The sequence below is a fragment of the Stegastes partitus genome, unplaced genomic scaffold, assembly GCF_000690725.1.
Source record: "Stegastes partitus isolate 25-593 unplaced genomic scaffold, Stegastes_partitus-1.0.2 Scaffold19, whole genome shotgun sequence".
Taxonomy (NCBI): domain Eukaryota; kingdom Metazoa; phylum Chordata; class Actinopteri; family Pomacentridae; genus Stegastes; species Stegastes partitus.
The window spans coordinates 1,068,342-1,094,531 of NW_007577750.1; the positions used below are offsets into that span (position 1 = coordinate 1,068,342).

Consider the following 26,190-nt stretch of genomic DNA (forward strand, 5'->3'; position numbering starts at 1 on the left):
GGGCTCCTAATAAACGTTGTACGTGCAAGACTAGGATTAAACATCGGTCGGAAATAATAACAAATGAATCATTTTTTAAAGTACTGCTTGGTAGATAAAGTTACTACATTACCATATAATACGTTATATAAGTGATATGGCTACGGTAAACACAATACATAAAAATCTGGTTCCCAAATTTCTTAGTTCTCTCTCTACCGATAGCTTTGAACGCATCTTTATCACGTGACAATAAGTGACAGCTCAGAAGAAAGCTAACATGGCGGTGTGTATAGCAGTGATCGCAAAAGAGGTAATAATTGCTGTTAAATGGACTAGCTTTTAACAAAACTGCTTGTTTCGTAATGATGAAAGATTTTCTTGTTCTTATAAAAGTCTCTAAGCAAATGTCAGCTTTCTCTGTAAGCCACAAGAAACACTTCAACAGCGCTAACGTTAACATGTAACATTAGCATTGTTGTATGCTGTCTGCTGTTACACATCTTTGCTAAATTTGTGTGCATGTTTTGCTATTAAGAGGTTCGCTGGTGTCTGTGCTCTTAAATGTCTTTTCCCCTAGAACTACCCGTTGTATATCCGCAGTGTGCCCACTCAGAATGAGCTGAAGTTTCACTACACAGTGCACACCTCCCTGGATGTGGTGGAGGAGAAGATCTCAGCTGTGGGCAAATCCTTGGGAGACCAGAGGGAGCTGTACCTGGGTCTGCTCTACCCGACCGAAGACTATAAAGTGTAACCTTTACGTTTATAGCGGTTTATCTTTTAGGGTTAAATGCTGGGAAAAGCTTAGAGTACAAGCGATCCAAGAGCTTGACTTATCTTTTAATTAAATCATCTTTTTTAACTGAGGTGAGACCTGTGATCTGACGTTAATTATCTGTTTTTAACAACATTCAGATAACACATCTTATTACACCAGAGGGATATATATATATATATATATATATATATATTTAAACCGTGCTTTGGGAACGTATTGTTGAAACCACTGCATGTTTCTGTCCTATAAAATGTAATGGTACCTCAGTCAGTGGATGGTGAGTACTTGCTCATCAATTGATTCCATCCATCATCTATACACCGCTTAATCCTCACGAGGGTCGCGGGAGCCTATCCCAGCTGACTTAGGGCGAAGGCAGGGGACACCATCGCAGGGCAGACAACCAAGCACACTCACACAATTTAGAAATCACCAATTAACCACAACATGTTTTTGGACTGTGTGGGAAGAAGCCGGAGAGAACCCACGCTGCACGGGGGGACGTGCAAACTCCACACAGAAAAATTCCGGTGCCCCCACTGGGACACGAACCGGCAACCTTCTAGCTGCGAGGCAACAGTGCTACCAACTGCGCCACCTTGCAGCCCGTCAATTAATTCCTCAAGACAAAACCAAATATCCTTGACTGGTAAAACAGATATGGGTATGTTACCAACTCCAAGGTGAAATTTGTAATTGTTGTGGACTCATCAAATACGTCATTGCGGGACAATGAAATAAGAAGTGTAAGTTGAGTCTATCAAGTGTCTAAACATGTTCAAACTAAGCAAAGTCTCCTATTTGTATTGCTGTTTTAAACCATCTTTATGTTCCTTAACTCAGTTGTCAACCATCTGATGAATTTCTCATCCTTGTATCACTGTAAAAAGTTTTAGACATGGACAGAGTTTTTGCACATTCTATTATCTTGTACAGAATTCTTACCATAAATATTTAGGAAACCTGGATGTAGGATGAGCGTGCGCATGCACACAACTTCTGAGCCCCACAGTGCAGTTCATAGTATGTCGTTAGTCTCCCACTGTTGTAGAAAACTGACAATTGTTAGTTTAAAGCACTCAACTATAACATTTCAGTACATCACAACTGCTGCCTGGTTTATTCTGTTCAGAGTGTAACTTGTACTTGCTCTTTTCCAGATGTTCAGAAAATTGCACAACTCTTTTACTGATGTAATGTGCAACCCATTTCACAACCCTGGGGACCCCATTCAGTCCAAGTGAGGTTATTTCTTTTAACTTTAAGATTTTTAGCACTTTTTCTAGTCATGTTTTTAAACTGTTGACTAATGATCTTCCAGGGCCTTCGACGGGATTGTTTCTGGAATGATGGTACAAACTGGCTGACATCCTTCCCAATGTGCCTCCACTGTACATAACACCCCTCATTCTTTTCTTTGCATATTGCCTTGATTGTTGAAATGTGTAATTGTAATAAAAATAACTGGTGTTGGACATCACTACATGTGTCATTTTACTACAAGTGGAGCACCAGATCATTGTTTTTATTTATTCATTTACATAGCAAAGAACTTAAGTTATACATACGGAGGATTTTTACATTACACCGCAGGCAGCAACACAAAACATTCGCATCATTTTATAAAAACAGATGCAACTGCATAACAATTTCAGGACTGTCCCATGCATTCACAGCAACAAAAGCTTATAATGCAACACCTTTGACTGCAGTCTGCATTCCTCACATCTCACACCCAGATGAAGGACAGATGCAGGGGTGCAACTAAAAAGGTCATTTCTGCAGTCACTTCTCTGCCTTTCGCAGGATACTCAATGACGCCTGAAAGCATTAGTAGTTTAAAATAATCACTTCTATTCCTCCCCCCCCAACTTGGTATGTATGCTGCAGGTAGTGCTAGCGCTGTTGAGGGTAGTGCTGTCTGCTCGACCCTGCCCCCAACTCCTCCGATGGTGGTGTGATGAGAAGAAGACATGGGTAACGTTTAGGCATCTGTTCATGGTAGTCCATGTGTCCCCACTGTCTCTTCCCCACTGAGGGTCCACCGTAGTACGGGTGGGGTGTCTGGTGTTGTGGCCTAGTGGACTGGTACCGAAATCTGCCTCGAGAGCTGTTGTGGTATCGGGGAGGACGGTAACCGCGTCCTCTGCCTCTGGAGTGGCTACCTCTGTGTCCTCCTCTGTCTGTGGTGCTGATGCCAGGCATGTTGGTCCTTTTAGGCATCACCTGCAAGCCAAAGGATACTGTAGTTACTGCTGTGTTTGATTTGTTTTACAAGAAATACCGTGTTTACTGTTCAGGAGTGATCGATCAAGGAATGAAATGTCTTGATGCAAAGAAAGATAATTAACTGCTTAGCTTAACAGTAAAAAACAAAACAAAACAAAAAAACAACAAAAAAGAGTACTTCTCCTTTCAACAGGAGGGATAGTGATGAATCACGTGGGGAGGAAATGCTAGTTTACAGGCTACATATGGGGGTCACTTGAGCGCATAACCAGTTTATGTAGAGTTGGGCAAAGTCTCCTGAATAGCAGTTTTCAAGTTCAGTCTGGTGGCCCCATCTGTCGCTATCTTGGAATTGCTTGATTCCTCCCAACTCCAGCTAACCCAAAAATGGGTAGAGGGTGAGTGGAGCTGAGGCAGGTCTGGAAACACAGCCGCTCTATTGACTGTCTTATCACTCAAACATAATTTTAAGCTTCAATAAAATTGAAACAGGTGAGATTAATAAAAATGTATCCCTCGTACAGCTGTCATGACAAAATAGCCATAGAGACCAAAACTGGGTTTTGTACCCAGCTGTGAAGTTGGACATTTCAAAAATGGGCAAGGGGTTTGACTCACTTTTAGAACCTAAAATAGCCATTCAAGGAGTTGCAGTTGTTGGCACTTGAGTGTTTGCTTCATTTTTCAGCCCCAAAAATTGCTCTTTGCCCCGATATTCATCCTCTGACCAAATCAAACATCCCAATCATCCATCAATCCTAAAAAGCTATTAGCAGTAGTAACCATTTCTAAAACATATACATAAATTTCTATGGTTACTTGGAGATCCTACTGGGCTGCAGACGTTCTGTAATAAGCAGGACTCCCGACTGCTACTATTTTGTTCACATTTGCAATCTTTTTTTTTGAGTGTGCAAGTGGGCGCATTGATGCAAGTGCATGATCATCATCAAGCTGCATTTGTGTCACTGTGACCAGCACAGGAAGCTTGTTGTGTTAACCACAGTAATGGAAAGCAGCACTTTTCAACTTTGGTGGACTGCAGTACTCACGCTTAAAAATGCGGTCATCTCATGAAAAACAGAGCACACCTGTATTCGTTGTTTTTTCCCCCCACTCATAGAAAAGACTGCATATAGAAGGAAAAAAAAAAACCAGTTTCATCTCGAACAAATCTGACATTAAAACGTCTCAGATTATTATTTTTTGAAAGTCATTTTTGGTTGTACACCTGTCTGAGGCCACCAAGCAGCATCTGCCACAGCCTGCAATGTGGGGCGTTTAAGGAACATATGTAAATTATAGTGTCTATCGATAAGAAAATGTTCAGCAAGTCATATGTTTTGCCTGTGACAAGGTGGGAGTTGGGACCAAATGAGAAAGTTGGTCGCACCAGTGAATAAGTTAGTCTGGAGCCCTGATAAGTCTTCTTTGCTCAGTCTCAGTGTAGTACAAAGTGTCAAAATTCCTCAAAGCACTTCTTGCAGCATGAACCTCGTGTGTCACTACCAGACATTTTCCCCCATGGTGCTATACAAGCTATGTATTGAACAAGTGCACTGAAATTTGACTTGACATGCGATTGTGTAGAAAACAAGTTTAGGGATTCTCAAGACCAACATGTTTTGCGGTGCACCTCACCTTAAGGACTCTCCCTCTGAACAAGGTCTCATGCAAACCAATAGCGCTCTGCACAGAGTCTCGATCAGAAAACTCAATGTAAGCAAAGCTGTGAAGGGGAAGACAGAAAAGACCAACACAGCAAATAAATTTGGATGCCAATATGCTTAAATTTGTATTCTGTGGTCACGCAAAGTCAGGCAGCAAAATGTGTTCAATAAGTATTCACAAGTTGAACTAACCCCTTGGGATGACCGGAAAACCTGTCACACAGGATTGTAACTCTGTTAACAGGACCGCAGCCGTTGAAATGGATCTCCAACTCATCTGCAGTAGCTCCGTAGTCTACCTGAGATTTGTTAAACAGCGTATCAGATAAGAGCTGAGAATAAAAACAAAACAAACCAAGTACAAAGAAAATGCAGAGACATAAGCCTTACATTTCCCACATAGACTGATCTGTTGTCTGCATCTATCCTCTCCTCAGGAGTCATATTGTAGAAAGGTCCTGTGGAGGAAACAAAAACAAACTATCACACTGCTCTCGTGCATGCAATATAAAGAATCTGTCATCTACACAGGTGGTCACTCCAGGTGAAATGAACAGAATGATTACTCTGACGAAAATATCTATTTCTTGCATAGTCTTTGACAAAACACATCTCAGAATCTGGCTCCCCTCTGATTGCATCTCTGTTCAGCGAGGGAACCAAAAGTGGAGGAAGGGGAGGGTGACAGGAATGAGGAGACGCACAGAGGCAGAAAATAGCCACAGGCAGCAAGGAGGACACTTCTGGTTCTCTGGGGCTCGCTGATTCGTCTCATTGGGCAGTGATGAGGCACATGTGAACACTGTTGTGACCACAGTGAAGTGTCCCAGGTGTTAGCCAGATGGTGAAGGATGCTGTTACCTCACCTGCCTGGAGGCTGCAGAGCTACACACCTGGCTAAAAATACACTGCCGAGGCTTCCCAAGTGCATAATCAGTATTTAGCTGTACACTGACGTGGCACAACAACAAACCACTCGGGCAGATAAGACGTGCAAGCGGTCTCACCAGGGCGAGGACTGCTGGTCAGGAGCTGCATGTCCACAGTGTCACACCTCTCGTCCTCCTCCTTCAGTCTTTCGGTTTCTTCTTCCATCTCCAGCTCCTGAACTCTGGCCTTGATGGCCATCAGCTCCTGAGACACAAGAATGGAAAGCAGAACTTGAAGCCACTGGAGAAGTCAAAGTAAGTCAAACACTCAAAACATAAAGCCATAATAATTCCTTGTGGGCAATGTTGCAGCATTTATATCCGTTTGGCGCAGCAGTCTCAAAAATTACTTAAAAACAATGATGCTGATATTTCAAGTTGGGTACTTAAGAATCAACATCAGAGATGTATTTGGAGGTTTGTGGTTACACATTATCTTACCTTGGCACTCAGTGATGGTTTTACTTTGATTTGTCATCTTTCATTGTAGACAGTGTGACATGAAACCACATAATGAGTGATTTTGTAATACAGGGATTCTCAATTCTGCCTTTGTTTTTTAGTTTACATTAGCTATGATTAATAATATAAACTCACTGATGCCTGAATGAAGGAATGGGTGGCCTATTTGGTGAGCATTGGCCACATTACTTGTAGCCAACATTAAGTGTATATTTACACTTGCATAGACGTGCACGAATCGTCACCAGGAGACGAGCTGAGCTACCGTGAGATTTCTGGGTAACCCAATAACCCCAGAGATTCAGTTATTATGTTGCTCAAAACACAAATAACAGAACCACGCTGTGTTGCGGACTGTGTCGCACCCTGATTTTCCCCACAAGTCACTAAAGCATATTATATAGGATGTGGCTCACTGATGTCGTTCGTATTATGTTTTTATCTGTGCTACAACGACACCACATTGGGCTTTGCTACTGTTTGCGCAGCGTAACAAGCCTCGTTTTGCGCGCCCCGCCGACGTGCGTACAAAGACACGAACGAACGTGACAGCAGCCCTCGTTTGGTTCGCCACAAACGCAGCGAGACTTACCGGGTCCTCGGTGAAATGCTCTCCGATGGACTCGCCCTCCAGGTAGCCGTACTCCAGATGATTTTCCGCCATGCTCACTGCTCAGACATAGCATCTGCAAAGCTGCCTGCAGCCTGCCAAAACCGGCCGCACGCAAAGAAAGGGGAAAAAAAACTACGCTCACTCACAGCAAAGAAAAACACGTTGATGGTCCGCAGACGCGACACCTGACGGCATATGAGGTGAGCTAATAGATATCACCTGTGAATGAGAATCATGACGAGCCGGACTGATTGACAGTGGAGCACACGTGAGAGTGATGCTGGAAGGAGGGTGTCTTCCTCCCACTGCCGGATCCAGCGTTCATGGGGCCCTGGCTGCTCTTAAGAGGCCACCTCGCCCCCATGGGGAAACCACTACAAATCTCCAAACAGTGATGAATTATAAGATCTACATTTGTTGAATGTAAATTGTGGAATTCTTAAAAAAAAAGAAAAGAAAAAAGAAAAAAGGTTTATTTGGGATATTCTTTTGCATTTGGCAAAAATCCCTTAACGCTATTAAAAATGGACATGGAAACATGCTTATTTCTATACATCCAGTCCACTCAGTTCCACATCTTGGTGAAATCAAACCAGTGATGCTGCCCAAAAATGCAAAAATGTAGCGTTTTTATACTCCTAATTTTGACACTATTGTGCCTAAAAGTTGTGAAGCAGAAAACTGCACATCTCATCACGTGTGTTTCTTTGTACAAGTTTTGATCATGCAAAAGATCTTTTTTTTTTTAAAAAAAAAAGCATCTTTCAACAAGCAGAAAAGCCTAGATTATTGTGGAAAGCATGTTGTGGCAGGGGCCTTCAGTGAAGCTTCACATTTAGATCTAACTTCATCTTGCCTGCCCATGTATTCAAATTCAGTTATTTATTGTGGTTGCAATGGTACTAATAACTGTCATATTCTAGCATAATCTGTGCAGCTTCTGAGTAATGTTTGCAACAGAACCTACATTTAACAGTCTGTTATCTGACATTTTTACCAACAATTTTTGCTTTTGCACTTGTAAAATGCCAAAAATATTTAAATATAATTTATACGCAGTTGCGAGCACACCAAGTTTGACCTGCTGACAGAAGACAGTTGGACAGACTGTACACATGGTCTTGTTGTCACCGCAATGACTAAGATATTCCAGGACCTCCATTAAACTCAGTACTATACACCCATATGGTGTGGGGAATTCTGCAAAACTGCAGACATGATAAAATAAAGGAACATAAATTGTCTTAGTAAGGTGTTGGGTCACCATGTGCTGCTAGAACAGTATTAGTGTTTCTTGGCACTTCAATCTCTATAACTCTACTAGAGAGATGGAGCACAATTCTTCCATAAGACAGTCCTTCAACTGTTTTGATGACGGTGGTTGAGAGTCTAAATCTCTTAAAGGTGTTCAGTTGGGTTTAGATCTGGCAAATGTAAAGGCCATAGCTAACATAGTATCACAAGATTACGTATAAATATCCGCTTCTGGCACATTTTGCATGTCATTTCTACACTTTTTGTGTGACATTTTCTGGTGTTAAAATAACACGTAAGATGGTTAAGGTTAGGGTAAAGGATAGAGGGAGTCATTTGTCGCAGCTATATTGGGTGCAATGATATGCCAAAATGCAAAAAAAAAAAAAAAAAACACCTTTTCAGGATACCACGCTGCTATAGCATACTTTTTGCATCATTTTCATCCTCATCACACCATTCGGTGACCCCTCATGCCCTATGGATAAGGGCCACTTTTATCAGTATAGACATGTTTCATCATCAGATCAAGGTGATCACTTAGAAAGCATCATTTGCCATTTGCAGTGTCCCTTCCCTGTAATGGGACAAGTGGACCCAAACCATGCCAGCAAAATGCCACTTAAAGCATAACATAGCAACTCAATCCCTCACTGTAGAGGTCAAAGGTTCAAATTTTACCTTTAATTTGTCGCCTGTCTGTATATCAGTAGCTGTAAGTTACCTGAACGGATGGATAAGGTGTTACTAATAACATTACTGATAGCTCATTTCTATTCAAGTGTCTCAAAAAGTGTGACAGTGAACCAGCATCGATAAAATCAGGACTTTGGAACCAAAGCAGCTTCATGGAATTTACTGATTATTAATTTTATCATCTGTGCGTTTCCTACTGTGAAATGTCACAGTGTTCATTTTGCATTATTATATTATATTCAAGACACCAATTGTTGAACGCTAGAAAACAAAATATTCTGACCTTGCATCTTTTGAAAAAACTATATCCTGTACTGTAAATATGAGGGAGAAAATAACTAAATAATTTAAAAACATGTAGGGACAAGTATTGCAGGTTTTGAGCTTCATGCTGAAAAAGACAAAAATTAGGAGTTTAACTTGTTGTTTGGTTATCTCTGCAACATCCAGTGTTTTCCTTTCTGTCTGTCTTTCTCTCTGCTTAAATCAAGACAGTACACCCTGTTCCAGCTCTTTACTGAAGAAACAATATGGTTATAATGAGCAAAATAATCCACTTCACAATGTCTTTTGTATCATTTTTATATGCATGTCCACAAAATCTAGCCTGCCATATGTAGAATCTAAGGGAAGGTTTAGATCTTGGACAAAATTTTAAATAACTCTTCGTGGGTTTGGACAATATTTGTTTGCACAGCATCAACTTGGAAGAGGTTAAAAATTTATGACAGAATGAGATCAAAGTGTTACATCCTTCTTTAGTGGAAGATATGTGAATTCACATGAGATACAATGTGCATGAGTATATGGTTGTAAGTGTATATCTGTGAGTGAGTGTCAATAACAGTAATATGAGGTCAGAGACCTGGACCGAGCTTGTCTGTGATTGGTTCGCGTGTTGTGTATTACTGTTGTAACATGCTTGATAATTACATCATGATATTTGGTATGGTTGGATTTGCTGGCATGAAATATCTAAAGATGTGAGGGAATACAATGATGTTGTGTTTGAAATTGAAATAATGACTTTGTGTTGGTAATAACTGAATGACAATGGTTCATTTTCCTTTTCTTGAAAAGTCATCTTAGAATACACCCACATTTAAAGAAGAGAAGCAACAAGTGATGAATACGTCATTTCATGTTTTAATTACACAGTACATTGTTCAACACAGACAATAACCTGAAATAGAATGTTTTACAGCTTCACACATCCAACAGAGCGAACAGTTAAAGAGCGGTATTAGCAACAGGGAGGAAAGCATGCAAGAAATAAATACAAATCAGAATTTAATTCTTCTGGCACAGTTTACTTCATCTAAAAATGGCAACAGGATTGTTTGAAGAGGGAAATTAAACAAAAGGAGAAAAATCTTCAAAGCGCCAACCTTTCCTACAGAAACGTGTTTTTTCTGTAATAATGTATTGCACAATACAGTATAGAATGCTTCCCTACACATATAAAACCATAGACCTTTTTTTCCCCGTTTATGTAAAGGTAAAACAAGACCATCCTGAGCCATGGCTTTGGGGAAAACAAGTGCAGTATCCACCGTTTGCCACCTTAGCTTTCTACTGTAGCTTTAATCGGAGGGTCAGGAAGGACATGTCACCATCACACCAGATGAGCTTTGAAACGTCATTGGCAGAGTTTAAGGTTGGGGTAGGGAGAGACAAATGCCAACCTGCTAATATTTGTCTTTTCTTAACATGTGTTTTGCCCACATCATGTACATAGTTAAAGGAATAGAAAAGTGGCTGATGTAAAAGTGTTTGGAGACCCTTGGATGGTATCCACAACAGCAGAGCCCTTATGCATTTGCCTTCTATAATATCTTCACAGAGAAAAGTAAATGACACCACAGCATAAATTGCATCTGTTTCATGACTTAATGAGTCTTACATCCAGCTGAACGGAGCAATGATCTGATCTTTTGCATCCTGCTGCCCAGTGAAATCAGTGAAGGACTTTTTTTTTTTTTTTTTTTGCAGGACTGCAGCCTCACGTCCCACACATGTCCTCCACCACTGGGATGCAGCACAAAAACCTTAACCAAAGTGAAATCTGAAGAAGAAAAGTTGTAGCTTTTGGTTGCATTTTGGTCATTTATAAGTGGTCTGTTGGGTTTGGCTTTGTTTAGTTTACGTGAGGGCTTTCTTGCAGACACAGAGGCACACACAAAGCACTCAAGAGTTAAATGGAATTGTCATCCCAATGCCGTTTTTGATATTGTAGAAAAACACGGTACTTTACTGCACAAAGCTGCCACTACATATTGTGAATCGATGTGCCACTATAGTCTGTCTCGGATGTTTCATTAAAGCTCTGAAGGTTTCAAGTAGTTTGTACAGAGGCATACAGACAAAAGATATATTTTACAAAACCACACACACCACCACCATCATCCACACACGCAAACACATACACACACCATGCATTCACTTTATCTCTGCAAGGCTTTGCAACTGGAAGAACACACAGTAGGATTTTTAAAAGGAGATGCTTCTATTGTTTTTGTTTTTTCTGGAGAAGCACTGTTCAATATGTAGACAACAAGCACTTTGATTACTTGAATAAGAATTCTACACATGTGAAACTCAGCCAGTTCATTGAGCGTGCTCTTCACTCCTGGGCTCTGAATGTGTGTATTCCAGACACTTTGGTTAAGTGGTATAGTGGAGCTCTAACCTTATTACTTCTGGTCTTATAATCACACCGTGTCAAAGCCTACTATGGCAATGCAGGAGTACTTTGGTCTGTGCTTTTATTGGTTTTGGACAACAAATGGCATGTCATGGTTGATTCTGTATTGAGTTTGGTAATATGCAAGTCTGACTATATGCGTGCCTGTTGTTAAATTCCAGCAGAATCAGTTGTTTTTTTTTTAGTGCGATGTGATCAAAAAGGTGCGGTCTGGTGGGAATAAATATTTTTCCACAACATTAGTAATGACAATTCCTTCTTTTGTTTTGTGTTTTTTTTTTCTTTTTGAAGAATTTTCAGAGTTACTTTTGAATGTGCTTCCGTGTCTGCTCTCAGCCCAGCTTTTCAAAGTCCAGGTCAACCTCTCCTGGCGGTTAGCTGTATGGTCACAGGAGGTAGCTAGTGTGAGGAGTTGTAGTTGGGGGGATGGGAGTTGTGAAGCGTGGTCTGTGGTAGAAGTGGAGGAAAACAGACGTCAGAGGAGAAGGAGAAAGTTACACAGATTGGCTGAGGTCGACATCATAACATGGTCATTGTAAAACGCATAGACGCTGCACACAGATGCAGGGGTACCTTGCAGCTTATCTCACTTGAATTGCAGGTCTCTGGTAATCTCCTTTATATATATATATCTGTTGATGAATAAAAAAGGAAGTTTTCCAATGCCTCCCACTACAGATTTTTTTTTTCTTTTCCCAAGTTTGGTCCAAGTGTGAATGAGGCCAATCATGTAGGGTTTACTATGATCCATATAAAACAAAGTTTTTAAAGGCCTTGAGACTGTTGTTTACAATAGGTTATTGCTGGAGCATGTGGGAAAGAAAAATGTGATGCTACTCTTTTGGCCTGGAAATAATTATAGACCAGTGACAGATTTTCAGCTTATGCTCAGATTGCATCTTTACAAATAAACAATAATCATGTTTTTCTTTAGAAAGAAACGTTTTTAAAGATCGGGCATTAAAATTACTTGACTGTAGCTTAACACTGGTGTATCACTGATTCCTACAGCAACGGCTTGTCCTGCACCACCGGGGGGGGGGGCAAACACTCCATACGCATACGGACTGAGGACCAAGAGAGAAGATCACTATAGTGGTGCTTGAGGTAAAAGGTAAGAAACAGAACACAAGAGATGTTATGTCAAGTTGGACAATTCCTACATTTGGCGTGAATGACGTAATTTTAAAACTGACTTCTAACCCTATTTAAACTATCGACTATATTGGGCCTTTCTATCGAACACACACTGCTGAGTCCCCTCCTGCAGGATGGAGCTATTTTACCTCTGTTACCAACAGTCTCCTCCACTTAAGGTCACATGACACTTTGATTAAAGTGAAAATTGAAGAAAAGTGTTTATGAGAGAGGAGAAAAAAAAGATGTTGATCAATTTGAGAAACAAATGCACTGTGAGAAACTCATATTCTGGACGTTAAACTTTAAAGGTTTCTGTTATTTGGCAAACACATTTTTGGACCTCTTTAAATACTATGTACATTCACATTAAGTTACTGATGTTACTTTAAATATATTTATATGTATCTATATTATATGACACCCTATGGGCAGTTGCTGAGGTTCAATTCAGTAGCTGAATTCTCTTCATATTGCACCTCTGTCCTCTCACTGTCTTACAATGCGAGCAATAGAAAATATTCTACAAGAGGGGTTTCATCTCATTAATATAGATACAAAAAAGTCAAACAATAAGTACAATGTGGGGCTTCCTCTCACAAACAAGTGTCCTTGCTCTGTCTTCACTGCTCAGCCCGTACTTATAAAGGAGGGAAATGAAAGGTAACGAAATCCAAAACAAAGTCCACCTTTCTTGGATATACACAAGGGCAGCACATGTGGACATCAGCAACAAGAGACATTATTGAAAAATGAAAGGAGGAACAATATCTACAAGCAGGTTTGACCCGACCCCCGTGGCTGCTCTGTGGCGCTGTCCAAAGCAGGCTGGGATCAGGGGGCAGATTTGAGTCAAGTAGTTGGGGGGGAGGGACGAGCGTAGAAGGGGGAGGTGTGTGGGGCGAGGGGAGGTAGAAAGACAGAGGAGAACAAAGTCTACACCACCCTTTACTAGGCTCTTTCATCTGTTTATCATGCTTTGGGGGGGAAAAAAGGAGGGAGTGGATGTAAAGATAAAGAGCAACTCCTTGAAATATCTCCTCATTGTGGAGCTTTTAAAAAAACAAACTTACAAACAATCTTCTCATACGTCTCCATAGTATGCAAAATGCCTTCTTGGACAATGTTTTCAAGCTTGTGTTGAGGGTTTTTTTGTTTGTTTGTTTTGGCAGCTCCGTTGCCGTGTATGTATCTTCATCTCCTTTGAGGCTGTGTAGCTCCTCCTTTCCTCTGTTTTTTTCTCTTTGTCCTCTCTACCATTCACAAAAAAAGAAAAAAAAAAAACAACACACACACACACACTGTTGCAGGATTTCCATTCATTTCATTAAGTCTTTCTTGTAGGCAAGTTCACAGCATTGTCCATAATTCACTAGTCTGGGCCATCTCTGAGGAATCGCTGTAGTTTTTCTCGAGACTGCAGGAAGAAGCTGCGGATCAAAACAGGTCACAGGCATGTTGTTGGGTTTTTTTTGTTTGTTTTTTAATGTCCGACTCTGGGTTCCGTCCTGCAGCTCCTCTGCAGTCCTGGTCCTCTCAGGGCTGGCTTATCTGCTGAGGAGGTGATGTTGCTTTGCGTTTGGTTATAAGATGAGTGCTTCACTTTATCGCTTACTTACTCACTTTGGCAGTGTAATACAAAGGTTTGGATCATGTTATTTTTTTCATCTTTGAATTCATTTGGGTTCACAATGGTACAGAGAGGTGAGTCCGGTGTAGATTTTCTTGGCTCGCTAGCAAGGTAGTTAGCAGTTTAAAATTAATTTATTTTCATATCATTACTGTTATCATCAGCATCAGCATCATCATCACTATTATTCTTTATTTAGAATATTTGGACTTTTCTTTATTTTCCGTTAAAGCCAGAAAGAAACATTTCATAAATACTAAGCTGTGTTTCTGAGGAATAAATCACATCACTGGTTTTACCCCTTCCCTTGTACATTTGATAAAATGTATTAGGTTCCTTGCCTGTCTCCATTGGGACACTGTCGAAGAAGTGCCACGTGAGTGAACTGTTTGGACTTTTAGTGCACATGTTCTTTCATTGGTGCTAAATTAAAGGGAAATCCTATCCAATTCGGCCTAGTCATCCCCATCAATGCTGCCTTATCTTGCGTCCTTACGTGTACTGTGTTCACCGTGCTTACATTACTGAGAGCACATCCTCAAAGCAAAGCTCATGTTCTCAGCAAACACATCTGATATGTTTCTATTACAGAGATAGGAGACACTGCACTATTCATGCTTTACACTAAGGTGAACCCCAGACTGGAATCTTTGTATCCATGGCCGTTGTTGTAAAAGAGACAGAAAATAATTTTTTTTAGGGGGAAGGTGAGAAAAGTAGTCGCTATAAGGTAGTGAGAAGATTTTCAGAAGAGCTTAGGATAAGAGGGAAATAAAGATTGAAGCAGGGGGAGGAGGAAGGGGAGCGGTGTGCGATGAAGATTCCTCAGTTTGGTTTTGTGTGGAGTGTGGGCACTGTCACTTCAGTTTGCAGGGAAAAGGGACAAGAGGTCGGACGTCAGCGAGAGGTGGCTTCCAGTAGGGCGGGGGTAGCTGGAGTTGTGGAGCGAGAGGCACTGCTGGAACTGCTCTCTTTTGGGCTTGCGGAGACACTTCCACTGCCACTGCCAGCCCCTCCGCCAATACTGCTCTGGCCTACCAGGGAAAGGGGTCCTGGAGGAGTGCTCTCGGAGTGGGTGGGGGGCGCGCTGGAGGATGCCGAGGAGGAAGAGGGGTTGCCGAGGGGGACGCTGCTGCCTCCTGGCATTCCCTGCAGGCCCTGACCACAGACATGGTGGTGCTTCTCCCAGTCTTTGTGTTGGCAGAAGGAGCCGCAGTAGCGAGCCGTGTTGCAGCCGCTGCACGTCTCACTGGCCTTCCTCCCGCAGTTCCAGCAGCTCTGGTGAGACAGTAGGGAGAGGTTGATAAAAATAAGTCTCTTTTGTATCCCATGATAATTAGTCTTTGTTTCATAAATATATGTTGGAAGGTAAATAAATCTTTTTTTATCATCTAGTGTTTGTGTCTGATACTCGTTTTTTTTTTTGTTTGTTTGTTTTTTGTTTTGTTTTGTTTTGTTTTGTTTTTCTTCTCTTGGGGTTTTAATGTTATGGAGTTGAATCTTGGTCCAAGGCCACTGGTTTGTGTTACCAGCAGGTGGTGGTCAACTGCTCTGTAATGAACTCAGCCTGGCATTCTGCTCCAACCATCTGGATCTGTCTGCTTTTATTTACACAGACAACTGGACTGCTTCTGCAATAATGATGACAACATGGTGCAGCAGCAAACCAAGAGAAGCCATTTGTATGGATTACACAATCCAAGTTGAGGGGGGGAACAAAGTGAAGAGCAATGGATGGATCAAGAGAGTCTTAAAAAAGTGAGCAGATGAGCGAAGGGCTGAGTAAAGAATTGAAGATCAAATTAGGGGAGACTGAGGCGATATGTGGGTGGGGGGTCTGTGACACTCACTTCACTGGAGTCTTCCTGCTGGTTGATGACTGTTAGTGCATCCTCGGAGGCTTGCCTCTTGGCTTCGGCCAGCGCCCTCTCCATTTTCGAGCGTTCCGCGGAAATCATCTCATGAGCCTTCCTCTCAGCGTCCGACACCGCCTTCTGCAGCTCCGACATTGCCTGTCGCTTCACCTCATTCACAGCCTCTTCTGAGAGAAAGAAAGAGAGAAAGAGAGCAAGGGAGAGGTGTAAGTGCTGATGGCCATCGTCCCATCCTGCCTGCTCTGTCATCCTTTATTAAGGCTCTATAAGCTGCCATCTTGTTGCATCTCAGCAAACAGATGTACATCATCCAAGATTTAAGAGTTTCTGCCAGAAAAGTGAAACAGCCAGACTTCAATAATTAATTCAAACACGTCTGGTCACAATAATTTCAGAGCTGACAACAGCAGATGTCACCAACTTGGCTGTTCATCTAACATACTGAGATTCCCTGTTTGCATGATTGGCGTCTTGTCATAAGAATAATTTTAATAGAAATTATTTGACTGAGTTTACAGTGAAGAGTTAATCATTTTCCCAGCAGTGGGCATGAATATTTCCACTCCAGGACTTCCTACAATGTAGATTTTTATCACAGGGGGCTTTTGTTCTTCCAGCACAAGCAATCTGTATGAGTGAGGAGGCTGTGTTTTTACAACAGGCAGGTGTGCAGTCTCCTTTCCAGATGGCAGTCTAAAATAGAAACTTCCTGTAGTGCCTTCTCAGTAAGAGGCAGGAGTGATTACATTTCTTTCATTATTGGCCTCACAGTGCACAACAAACGCACGCTACATGATTTTTCCCAGGACTTTTTTCGCCCGAGAAATAGGTTGCCAAATATACACTGTTTATAAATCAAATGCTAATGTGGTGGCAAGATATGAATTCCTCTAAAATGTCATTTTCCTCTGCAACATGATGCTTCTCCCTCCAGCTCCAGCTCCTCCAGATGTGCACACACATAAAGCCACGAATGACACACATATGAGCAGATTGCCAGGTGTGTTGGACCAACTAAGTAGGAGGTGAGGCTGATACTGTTCTCTCCACTGCTCCCCATTTCCTCCAGTCAGTGTTTGTTTGAGAGCAAACTCATAAATAACTGTCACTTTTCTCCGCTGCTCCACTCCAGTTGTTTCAAACTACTGTGCAAAAAGATAGGCAGCGGTGGGGGAGCCTTATCCACACTCTGCTGTGTGTGCGCACATGGGCGTGTGCGCATGTTTGTCTGCTAGCGTGCATGACTGAGATTGATTCCTACGCTCATATGCTTAAGAAGTTCGTATTCCTTCAATCCTGTGAACATATAGTCACACTTTATCTCAACACTTCCCCTCACCCTGCCATCCCGTCTCCACCTTTATCCTGCATTTCATTTCTACTCCTTTTTCTTATATCCCTCCTCCTCCTTCTCTTCTTTCTTCTCTCCCCTGCAAACACTATCTGCATTATTCCAAGCTTCTCAATTATCTGGCCTAATGCATGTACCAGTAAGATTAGTTTGCAAATTTAATTAATTCTTATCAAGGAGACTGCATAGCAGATGCTGGGGCAATTAGCACTTAATGGAAAACACGAGGGCAGCAATATTAACGTTTTAATTCCACAGGGATTTGGCAAGTCCCTGAGATGCGTTATTTCTGTCTGCTTTTTCACACTTCAGATCTTATTTTTCAAAAGCACTGCAGTCTCTCAACCTGAACCAGACCTACGTGTCTGGTTTTAATTAAAAGCAAGAGGTGCTGCAGCTACATCAGGCGGACTACCTGGCTAGCTGAGATAGATACATACACCCATGCAGGCACACAGACACTCGAGGTGAGATATTGGGAGTGAGATGTGTTACTCACCCTGCTTGTTTTGGAGGTGCTTTAGCGCTGGGGAGAGCGGGATGCTTGTAGTACCTGTATGAAAAACAACTGCAATTAAAAGAGCTTTTTCTGCTGGTGAAAATGCAGCACAGTATTTTGCCGACAGCAGCAGCATCTTTCCTCTGCAGGGTGTTGGAGTATGAGTGCAACATAATAGTGCTGGGACTGAGGTGGAACAAGGGTTGAACCAGACGACTCCTGGGATGGGCTCTATCTAACATGCAGAGTACAGGAAGGCCCATGCAACGCAGCACTCCCAACTGCTTCCCTTTGGCTACGAAATGAGCCAAAAATAAAAGTGATGATCAACTATTTTTGCCTGTATATACAAGTTGTTTGTATTTAATTCACTTCAGTCATAAGTTTGTGTATGAAATGTAAATGATATGTTTCTCAGGACAAAGGAGACCCGTTTAGCTCCACCCTGTGCTGTGCTGCTGTGGCCTACCATAGGCCCGGTGACTGCATTTTCACTGCAGCTTTAACTGCAGTGGCCTTTCATAGTGGTGACAGATGGAGGGCATTTAGCCTTAATGACACAGAGGGCCTCCAGTCCTCTGGCCTGATGGACCTACGGCTGTAAGGCCTCTGTTCTGTCTGTCGTAGTAGCCAGGGTGAGGGCCGTGAAGACTGATGACGGTGGTTATATGTGTGTTCTCTTAGTCTGTGTGAGGTCAGTCATGAAGACAATAGAAAGAGGAGGCAGAAGCCTGGCTCTTACCAGCTTTCCTCCAGATTTCTTCTGGCAGGTATCCTGAGGGAGGCCTGTGTAAGAAGTCTCGGTGGATCTCTGCAACACACACACAGGCACACAGTGTCAGTGAGACACATGCGCAGCGACAAACTCTTGATCTGCACGAATACACATCCAGCCAAGTCTCCCTTATAGTTTTCAGTTCTATTTTTGGGAGCAATGCAAAACTATGTGTGTGGCAACATCAGTAAATATGCTGTCATCGACTTTCTCATCCATTTCTTGGAAGGAATGGGAACACAGGAGTTAGAAGTGAATACAAATCTTAATTATGAATGAGCATGCTGTCAACATAAGGGTGCAATCAGCTGAAAGATCCAGGATGTTGTAACTAGATTTGTATTTCCTCACATAATGAGCTAAAATTGGTAGATCTCCAGAAAGTATGATCATCTAACTGACTGCTTATGTTTAGATTGAAAAGTTAAGGTATTTCACCATTTCAGATAAGCCCTACCTTGCTGTGAGTGTTTTGCTTTGCCAAACATACCCTGTGTGTGTTTGTCTACCTGTCTGTCTGCCTGTCTGCCTTTCAGCAGCCGAGGAAGTTCCTATGGGCAGTGACTCGCTGCTGCTAGCTGTGTTGGAGGAGGAGTTGTGGTGAGGAGTAGGAGGAGGAGGAGGTAGAGGAGGAGGAGGAGGAAGGCAATGCTGTCCGTTGCTCCCACCTTTTTTCATCTCCTCCACGTCGCTGTACCGCCGAATCCAGTGATTCATCTCCTCCCGGTCGGCCTCCTGGCAGCGGCGCAGCACTGTCAGAGAGCGCCGTGTCTTCTCTACCATGTCCATGATGCAGTTCAGGAGCTGCAGATTGAAATGATGGAGGAGAGGTTAAAACATTTTCTTAAAGCGATAAACGAACAAGAGAAGTCTGGCAGTTCTTCATCTACTTGAAAATGTGAATCTCATCCTTCCAGACATGTGCTCAGGTCCCACAAAAGCAGCAAAACTTTTCACAGCAGAGGTTTTCGAAATGAAGCCAACTTGATTAATACATATAAAACTTGTTTATGGAGAAATCGTTACTTTTGCAGCTGTACATCTACAAACTATTTTAATCTGTCCCACCAGATACCATCTAGCAGACGTATGTGCTTGCGTGTGCCTATGAGTTACCTCCTCTGCCTGTCTGTTCATGGATTGTGTGCTTGTCAGTGAATTTCAGTGTCTAAGAGCATTACAACAACAACACACACACACACACACACACACACACACACACTTGTAAACAGTGTCACTTTTTTCCACAGTGCCCTGTCTTTCCAGACCCAGCAAGGTCTACTAAATGGGCTTAGCATGGTTGACATTCAGTCCATATCATTACTCCCATTCAGCAACCCCCCCTCTCTCCCTCTCTCCTTCCCTCTGTCTCTCCATCAGCCTCCCTCCCCTCTGAGTTAGCTATATTTATTTCAGTGAAGTGTTTCTAATTTGGCAGAGGTCCAGGCCTGGCCGGTTCTCTCCATGACTGCAGCTCTTGTCTCAGCTGCTCTCCCCAGCTGGAGCTGCTCTCTGCTGGGTCCTGAGCTCCATCTGGGGCTCTGTTTCTCTCTCTCACTCTCTGTCCATGTGTGGGTGTATGTGTGTGCATGATTTTCTCTTCGTGGAGATGGGTGCCAGGAATCCAGATAGGTGTCTGTCTGTTGTTAATTCACCACATGGACACAGACCTCCTGAGGTCAGCCGTCCGTCAACTGCTCGCTCAGCTGGGACGGAGGCTGTTGGGTCTGTCAACTGTTCCTGCCGCTGTCATCTGCATGCCATCTTTAGCACCAAAACTAACTTTATCCACCCGCTGACCTCTTAGCTGTTTTTTTTTCCCCCTGCTGCTTCAATATGAATGAAAGAAAGAAGGAGCTGATGTCAAGCGCGACACTGATACGTACGTTATCAAGGTGCTTCCATTCCTCTGCCCACTCTCGATCTGTAAGACGGTGATCGATCACCTCCTCTTGACGGGCTCCGTGCACTGCTGCAACAAAGACACACGGGACATTTCTTTTAGTGTCATACGCAGTGCAGATGGCAATTTACAGTTAACAATTTCTAAGCCTGCATTTTAGTCACATACAATTCTCACATCATCACGTGGTTAATATACACACAGATCTAGTCAGGAAGGCTTTTTGTTTGTTTGTTTCTTGACTTTGCTTATTGATCAGAGACTTTTTTAACAACTGTATATTAATGGATATCAGGCTTTTGATTACCCACTATGCATGTCTGCGTTTTGTGTACATAAACTGTATTTTCTTGTTTTTAATTTTTTTCTGTACACATTCCATGTGGCTGTGTGCATGTTTATGTAAAGCACATTGTGTTTTCCTGCTATAAATCTATATAATAGATTGAGACTTTGCAGTAGCCTTTCTAAATAGCCCAGTTGATGCTATATGTGAAGAAGCATAAATGGCTTCACCAAATCCACTGTGCAAATGTGATTTTTTTCAGTTTTCCTAACCTAACAAGAGGTGACATGTGTAATCAGACATGAGGCGGTAGACATGAGAGAGTATGGCTAAGAATTCATCTCTTTCCTTTTGGGAAAGCAGAAGGAAGGCATATATGGTTGCCACAGTTGGCCACATGGGCATGTATGGCTGTGGTCTTTATATAGACACACTGCCACAAGGATTATAACACCAGAGTGACAACTGGCCTTTGTTCTCTACATATAGCCCACTTACACACAAGCCCACTCAGGCTCGACCATGTAACTGTGTAATATATGTGACTGTGGACAAATAGATTTATCAAATCATATCAATGCTCTACAGATGTTCTACCTGTCTGCCGGTGCCTGTCTCGGGTGTCGCGGTGTTCGGTGTGTCTGTAAGCGTCTCTGTATTGGTGTGCCAGGGCCATGTCTTCTAAGCGATAGTGCTGGGGTCCAACTTGGGGGTTGGGTGGGTGGGGCAGGCCGTTCGGAGGGTGTGTAGAGAGACCGTTGGGATTTGGGTGAGCAGGAAGACCCGTGCTGGGACTAAAGCGTTGGCTGGGGCTGATGGTGCAAGGCCTCTTTGCCAGGTGCTCTGGGTGCAACCCATCTCTGTCTGAACTGTCTTTGGTCCTGCAGAGGAGAAAGGGAGTGGGTTAAAACATGATGGACTGCTAAAATACATAATGTATGCTAAGGTTGATGAATAGAGGCATGGCTTAATGCAGTACTATTTTGTGAATGAGCAACTACTTTGTGAGAACAGATTTTCTATTCGCTTCACAACGTCATTACGTTGCAGTATGAAAAAACAGACCACGAATAAATTGCTGTGTTAACAAAACAATGAAGCGTTCAATGAAGAATTTAAACCCATGGGATGAAATTTGAACTCATTGGACGTAGACGAAGGCCTGTGGTGTTTTTCCAGCAACGGGAAGTGTGGGATGTATGGTTTATTATGGTCTACAACAAAGCATGTCATTATTGAGCAATTTGGTGTTTTTCTGTCAATGTGCAGCAGCCTTGCGCAGCTCTGTTCCTCCGTTGACCTCAGATGAACGCAAAATCAATCAGAAATTGTTCAGCTACTAACGTGACTACCCTCATTTTTTGAAAAATAAAATTAAATGCATGGCTCATTTCTACAGAAGTGCATTGCATTCACTGGGTTAAAAAAAAAATTAAAAAAATTAGACACCCTATCTCGTATTTACGAGAAAAGAGCTCGTAATTATGAGATCAGGACCTCGTAATTACGAGATGAGGAAAGGTGCCGCATTGGCCACTGCTTCACTCAGAAAACTGCACACCCACGCAACGGTAAATGCATATATGTGATATAAGGTATCTAGTTAAGATATCTAGATAAGATACTTAGATACGATAGGGTGTCTATTTTATTTTTTTACCCAGTGAATACAGTGCGCTTCCATACATTTCTAACCTCAGTTTTTCAAAACTAATTTTTAACACTGTGTTGATGTCCGAAGGAAGGGAATGAACTTTTATATGGACTGCTTCATCTTTTTTCAGCAAGTCCATCTATGGCCTCACCAGACCACAATGAGTAATGCAAAAACTGTAAGATTGCTTTGCCAGGATAAATATACAGTACAATGCCAGTGTATTACTTCATGGTTTAGAAGACATGCCGCAATGAAGGCCAGAATTTCCTTAAAATCCATTCAAGGGAAATAGACAGAGGTGGAACTCTTCATGATGTCGAATCGTGTTTGTCTATGTGTTTCTGATGAGCTAGTAATGCTTGTGTTTGGCATACCATTAAAAAAACTCTCTCTCTCTCTCTCTCTCTCTCTCTCTCTCTCTCTCTCTCTCTCTCTCTCACACACACACACACACACACACACACACACACACACACACACGTCTATGTATCCCTGTGGAGAACTGCTTGTTGTTCAGTTACAGTAAGGGAGTGCCTCTCCAAAGCTTTTGCACAGCTGTACGCCATATGTATCAAACAAAACCAAGTCCAACTGTGTCTCAAGCTCTTAATCTGAATATCCTTCAGCCTACTCTTAGATTGCAAGTATTTCTCCCTCTCCCTCCCGCCCTGCTCTTGGGCTTAAGGGGCAATATGGGCTGAATGCTGTGTATTTGGCAGATGTTTAGTGACACTCGTGTGTGTCTGTCTGCTTTAAGTGAGTGTGTATCTGTGTGTGTGTGTGTGAAAGGTTGTGTTTTCGAGCCATCTGGGCAGTTTAAATGGGAGTGTTGATATTAATCTGTTTAGCTGGATAGCAATAGCCAGGCATTCAGATGGAAATAACTCTTTATCATTCTGGGGATCAAAGGGGAATAAATGCAACATTGCTTTGTGTAGATGATGTGTATTTGTGTGTGTGTGTGTGTGTGTGTGTGTGTGTGTGTGCGCGCGCGCACGCACGCGTGTGCTCATTCTCTTTTATCCATGTGTATATTTGTGCATGTCGGCAAGACTCGTACACATCCCTGGCTGTAGTATCTAACAAATCAGAGGAACAGCTGGCACAACGAAGGCCCTGCCCCAGCTGAACTCCCCAACCAACCCCCCGCTCCCCCTACCGCTGAGTTCCGCCTGCTGTGTATAAGCCAGAGGTTGGGAGGCGGAGGTGTGCGGATTACAGTAGGATTGCACATCCAGCTCCAACCCTGAGTCCCATCCAAACCACCACCACCACCACCCACCCACCTCCCCACACTCTACTCAGTGTTATGGTCAGCACATAACCATCTGGACACATCCCTGACATATGGACAGCTGCTGGGAGTCCGCAGGTCAGGCAGTCGGAGAGAGTGAAAGGCAGAGCGAATGAGAGCAGTGAAGAAGTCGTCAGAAAAGAAGGAAGAAATCAAAAAAAAAAAAAGGGAAATGCCAGTTAATTCCTTCTTGTGTCATCTTCTTAACCGGATAAAGCAGAGCGCTGGGGAGAAATGCGGGACAATAGTAAGCCATAGCTCTGTTTGTTTTCGTCTCTGTGTTTGGGTTATGTTGAGGACACATACTGCGCTTCACTCTCTGCTCTCTCTCTCTTTTACTTCTAAGCCACTCTTTTTCTTTTCCTAGTCTGCATTTATCTCACTCCTCCCTTCCAGACAGCTGGCAAAGCCAGTCTGGCATCAGGGCTGTCCAGACTTTCGCCTCCCGCACAGAGGATTTATAGCCTCCCCATGTCACTTGGCATTCTGAAATACCCCAAAATAATTCATATTTAACAGTCTGTGTGAGAATCTGCCAATGTGTGTGCACTTCTGAAGTCTGCATTTTCTTGTGTTTAATAGAGAGATGCTACCTGTCAGGGGTCCTTCTCTTGCCGTGCTCATTCATCTCCAGCATGATCTCGGAGGAGTCGAGGGGCGAGCTGGCATTGGCGTCCAGGAGCAACTGCTCATGTTGGGCCAGATACTGAGCTGGAGTCTGTTTGGCCAGTCTGGCACAGTGGAGCAATTCTCTCTGCAGCAGGGGCAGGTTTGCCTTCAGCGAAAAGAAGGGGAAAACAGACATCACTGATTAGAAATAAAATACGTTGTTGCAGGAAGGATATAGATTTATTGAACCGATGCAAACGTAGAGAAGAGTGTTAAGTGGACAAGAACTAGAAACTCTGGAACAATAGATAGATGGGGTGAGAGTGAAATAATGCCAGATTAGGGTGAGGGGGAAAAAAAGAAAGTGATAGATAAAGAGACAGGATGAGAAAAGACAGGTCCCTTGACACATTCCTTGACCGTGCGTCTCACTCTCTTTCTCTTGGGTGTGCCGTCGTGTATATTGTATCTCGATGTATTGTGTCTGTGAGTGTGTGGATGGGTGTGTAACTGTCAAATAGCTCTCTCAGACCTGTCGGCTTGATACAACGCAGCTATTGCTGCAATGTCCCAGATGTGGAGTATCATCGCACGCCAGGAGGTCTGACACTCTCACACACACAATCACACACACCCTTTATATCAGATATTTACATGCATAACTCAAAGTCACCCACAGTGAACATGATGGTGACTGCATTTACACAGCATACACCTATAGGTTTCCAGTTAAGACAGGAATTCCCATCCCACCTCACTTTGAACCCATTCTGCTTTGAGGCAGATAGCAAGAAGCATAAAGGAAAGAAATAGATATCTGCAGAAACACTGCCCTCAGTGCTGGCCATATGGAGCAATGAAGTTTTGTGCACGTCAACTGAAGACATTTATTTTACATAAAATCAATCGAGGCATTTACCTTTAGGAAAGGAATGACAAAAGGCCTCAGAGGGAAGTTGGTGGCCTCATGAAGTTTGGAGTGAAACTCTTCAATGGTGAGAGTGGAGTTCTGTCCAAGACAACAGAGAGAATGTGTGAGCAAGAGAGGACACAAGAGTCATGAAAAAATAAACCTGAACAACTTTTAAAACATTTGTAGAAGCCACAAAAATTCTAAAAAATTATATTCCTTTATCTTATCATCATGACAATCTTTTTCGTACTACATTTATATCTTGTGTTAATAAGAACAACAGTATAAAAGGACAAATTTACAATATGTAAAGCATTTTAATGAGTAAATTATTCCAAAATACACAAATCGCTTATTATTATGCTATCAAAAAAAAAAAAAAACATACAAGGATGTTGAACTGCTGTAAGTGGGTGTCTGCAGTGTTGTAGGAAAGGTCCAAAGGTTGAAAATCTACATGATCGAAACTTACCACCAGTCCCAACACAAGGCTGCGCACTCTCTCTCCGATTTCGGGTGATATGTCGTTGCCAAACTGCTGCAGCGTGGTCAGGAAACGCTTCAGCTTGCAGAGTTGCCTGGCACCGCAAGCTGGTGGGAGCTGTTGGTTGGACAATGAAGCCGTCGAGGACATGGCCGGCCCGTTGCTAAAGCCGTTGGGAGTGGACGGAGCACCATTTAGCGATGTAGGAGAGTGGCTGCTCCCATTCAGCACTGTACATAAGCAGACAGAAGGATGACACAGTGTGAATTGGGTCAGTAGTTTTGGAAGGGCCTGAGAGACATCTGACAGATCTGGGGGCATGATGAAGGCAGAAGCCCTTATATTGTGCTGGCAGAGGAGTGTGTGGTTAAGATGAAATACAGCAAAGTAAACCACACAATAGACTCACATTTGATGCCATGTCTGCAGCATTTGATGCACAAACTCTCTCTCTCTCTCTC

The 26,190-nt window shown here is 42.7% G+C and overlaps 3 protein-coding genes across 4 annotated transcripts in view; 1 reads left to right on the top strand and 2 right to left on the bottom strand.

Annotated features, from left to right (window-relative positions):
• Nucleotides 1-197: 197 nt before the first annotated feature.
• trappc2l (trafficking protein particle complex subunit 2L) lies at nucleotides 198-2,240 on the top strand. The gene is made up of 5 exons (XM_008292869.1): nucleotides 198-292; nucleotides 560-732; nucleotides 1,419-1,506; nucleotides 1,921-2,000; nucleotides 2,082-2,240. The coding sequence occupies exons 1-5, from the start codon at nucleotides 260-262 to the stop codon at nucleotides 2,125-2,127; spliced, it is 420 nt and encodes a 139-aa protein (XP_008291091.1). The 5' UTR covers nucleotides 198-259; the 3' UTR covers nucleotides 2,128-2,240.
• Nucleotides 2,241-2,269: 29 nt separating this feature from the next.
• pabpn1l (PABPN1 like, cytoplasmic) lies at nucleotides 2,270-6,794 on the bottom strand. Its single transcript, XM_008292876.1, has 6 exons — nucleotides 6,643-6,794; nucleotides 5,667-5,793; nucleotides 5,050-5,117; nucleotides 4,852-4,958; nucleotides 4,631-4,718; nucleotides 2,270-2,986 (listed from the first exon to the last, which is right to left on the bottom strand). The coding sequence occupies exons 1-6, from the start codon at nucleotides 6,712-6,714 to the stop codon at nucleotides 2,657-2,659; spliced, it is 792 nt and encodes a 263-aa protein (XP_008291098.1). The 5' UTR covers nucleotides 6,715-6,794; the 3' UTR covers nucleotides 2,270-2,656.
• A 2,945-nt stretch (nucleotides 6,795-9,739) lies between these two features.
• The window catches only part of cbfa2t3 (CBFA2/RUNX1 partner transcriptional co-repressor 3), a 46,448-nt gene continuing 29,997 nt past the window's right edge, over nucleotides 9,740-26,190 (bottom strand). Inside the window, exons 3-12 of one of the 2 annotated variants that reach the window (XM_008292905.1) lie at nucleotides 25,718-25,959; nucleotides 25,252-25,341; nucleotides 24,317-24,498; nucleotides 21,370-21,653; nucleotides 20,470-20,555; nucleotides 19,252-19,387; nucleotides 18,551-18,619; nucleotides 17,809-17,862; nucleotides 15,935-16,125; nucleotides 9,740-15,362 (exon numbers count right to left, since the gene is read on the bottom strand). In XM_008292905.1, the coding sequence (XP_008291127.1) occupies nucleotides 14,982-15,362; nucleotides 15,935-16,125; nucleotides 17,809-17,862; nucleotides 18,551-18,619; nucleotides 19,252-19,387; nucleotides 20,470-20,555; nucleotides 21,370-21,653; nucleotides 24,317-24,498; nucleotides 25,252-25,341; nucleotides 25,718-25,959 (1,715 nt within the window). In that variant the 3' untranslated portion in view covers nucleotides 9,740-14,981. Of the gene's footprint in view, nucleotides 15,363-15,934; nucleotides 16,126-17,808; nucleotides 17,863-18,550; nucleotides 18,620-19,092; nucleotides 19,388-20,469; nucleotides 20,556-21,369; nucleotides 21,654-24,316; nucleotides 24,499-25,251; nucleotides 25,342-25,717; nucleotides 25,960-26,190 lie in introns of both variants that reach the window. The other variant, XM_008292894.1, reaches the window with a different exon arrangement.

Coding starts and splice junctions, on each gene's coding strand:
- trappc2l (XM_008292869.1), top strand. CDS start 260: ATGGCGGTGTGTATAGCAGTGATCGCAAAAGAG. Junction 733..1,418: donor CCGACCGAAGACTATAAAGT/GTAACCTTTACG, acceptor CTGGTAAAACAG/ATATGGGTATGTTACCAACT. Junction 1,507..1,920: donor GGGACAATGAAATAAGAAGT/GTAAGTTGAGTC, acceptor GCTCTTTTCCAG/ATGTTCAGAAAATTGCACAA.
- pabpn1l (XM_008292876.1), bottom strand. CDS start 6,714: ATGGCGGAAAATCATCTGGAGTACGGCTACCTGGAGGGCGAGTCCATC. Junction 5,794..6,642: donor AGCATTTCACCGAGGACCCG/GTAAGTCTCGCT, acceptor CTTGTGTCTCAG/GAGCTGATGGCCATCAAGGC. Junction 4,719..4,851: donor TTTTCCGGTCATCCCAAGGG/GTTAGTTCAACT, acceptor TCCCCTTCACAG/CTTTGCTTACATTGAGTTTT.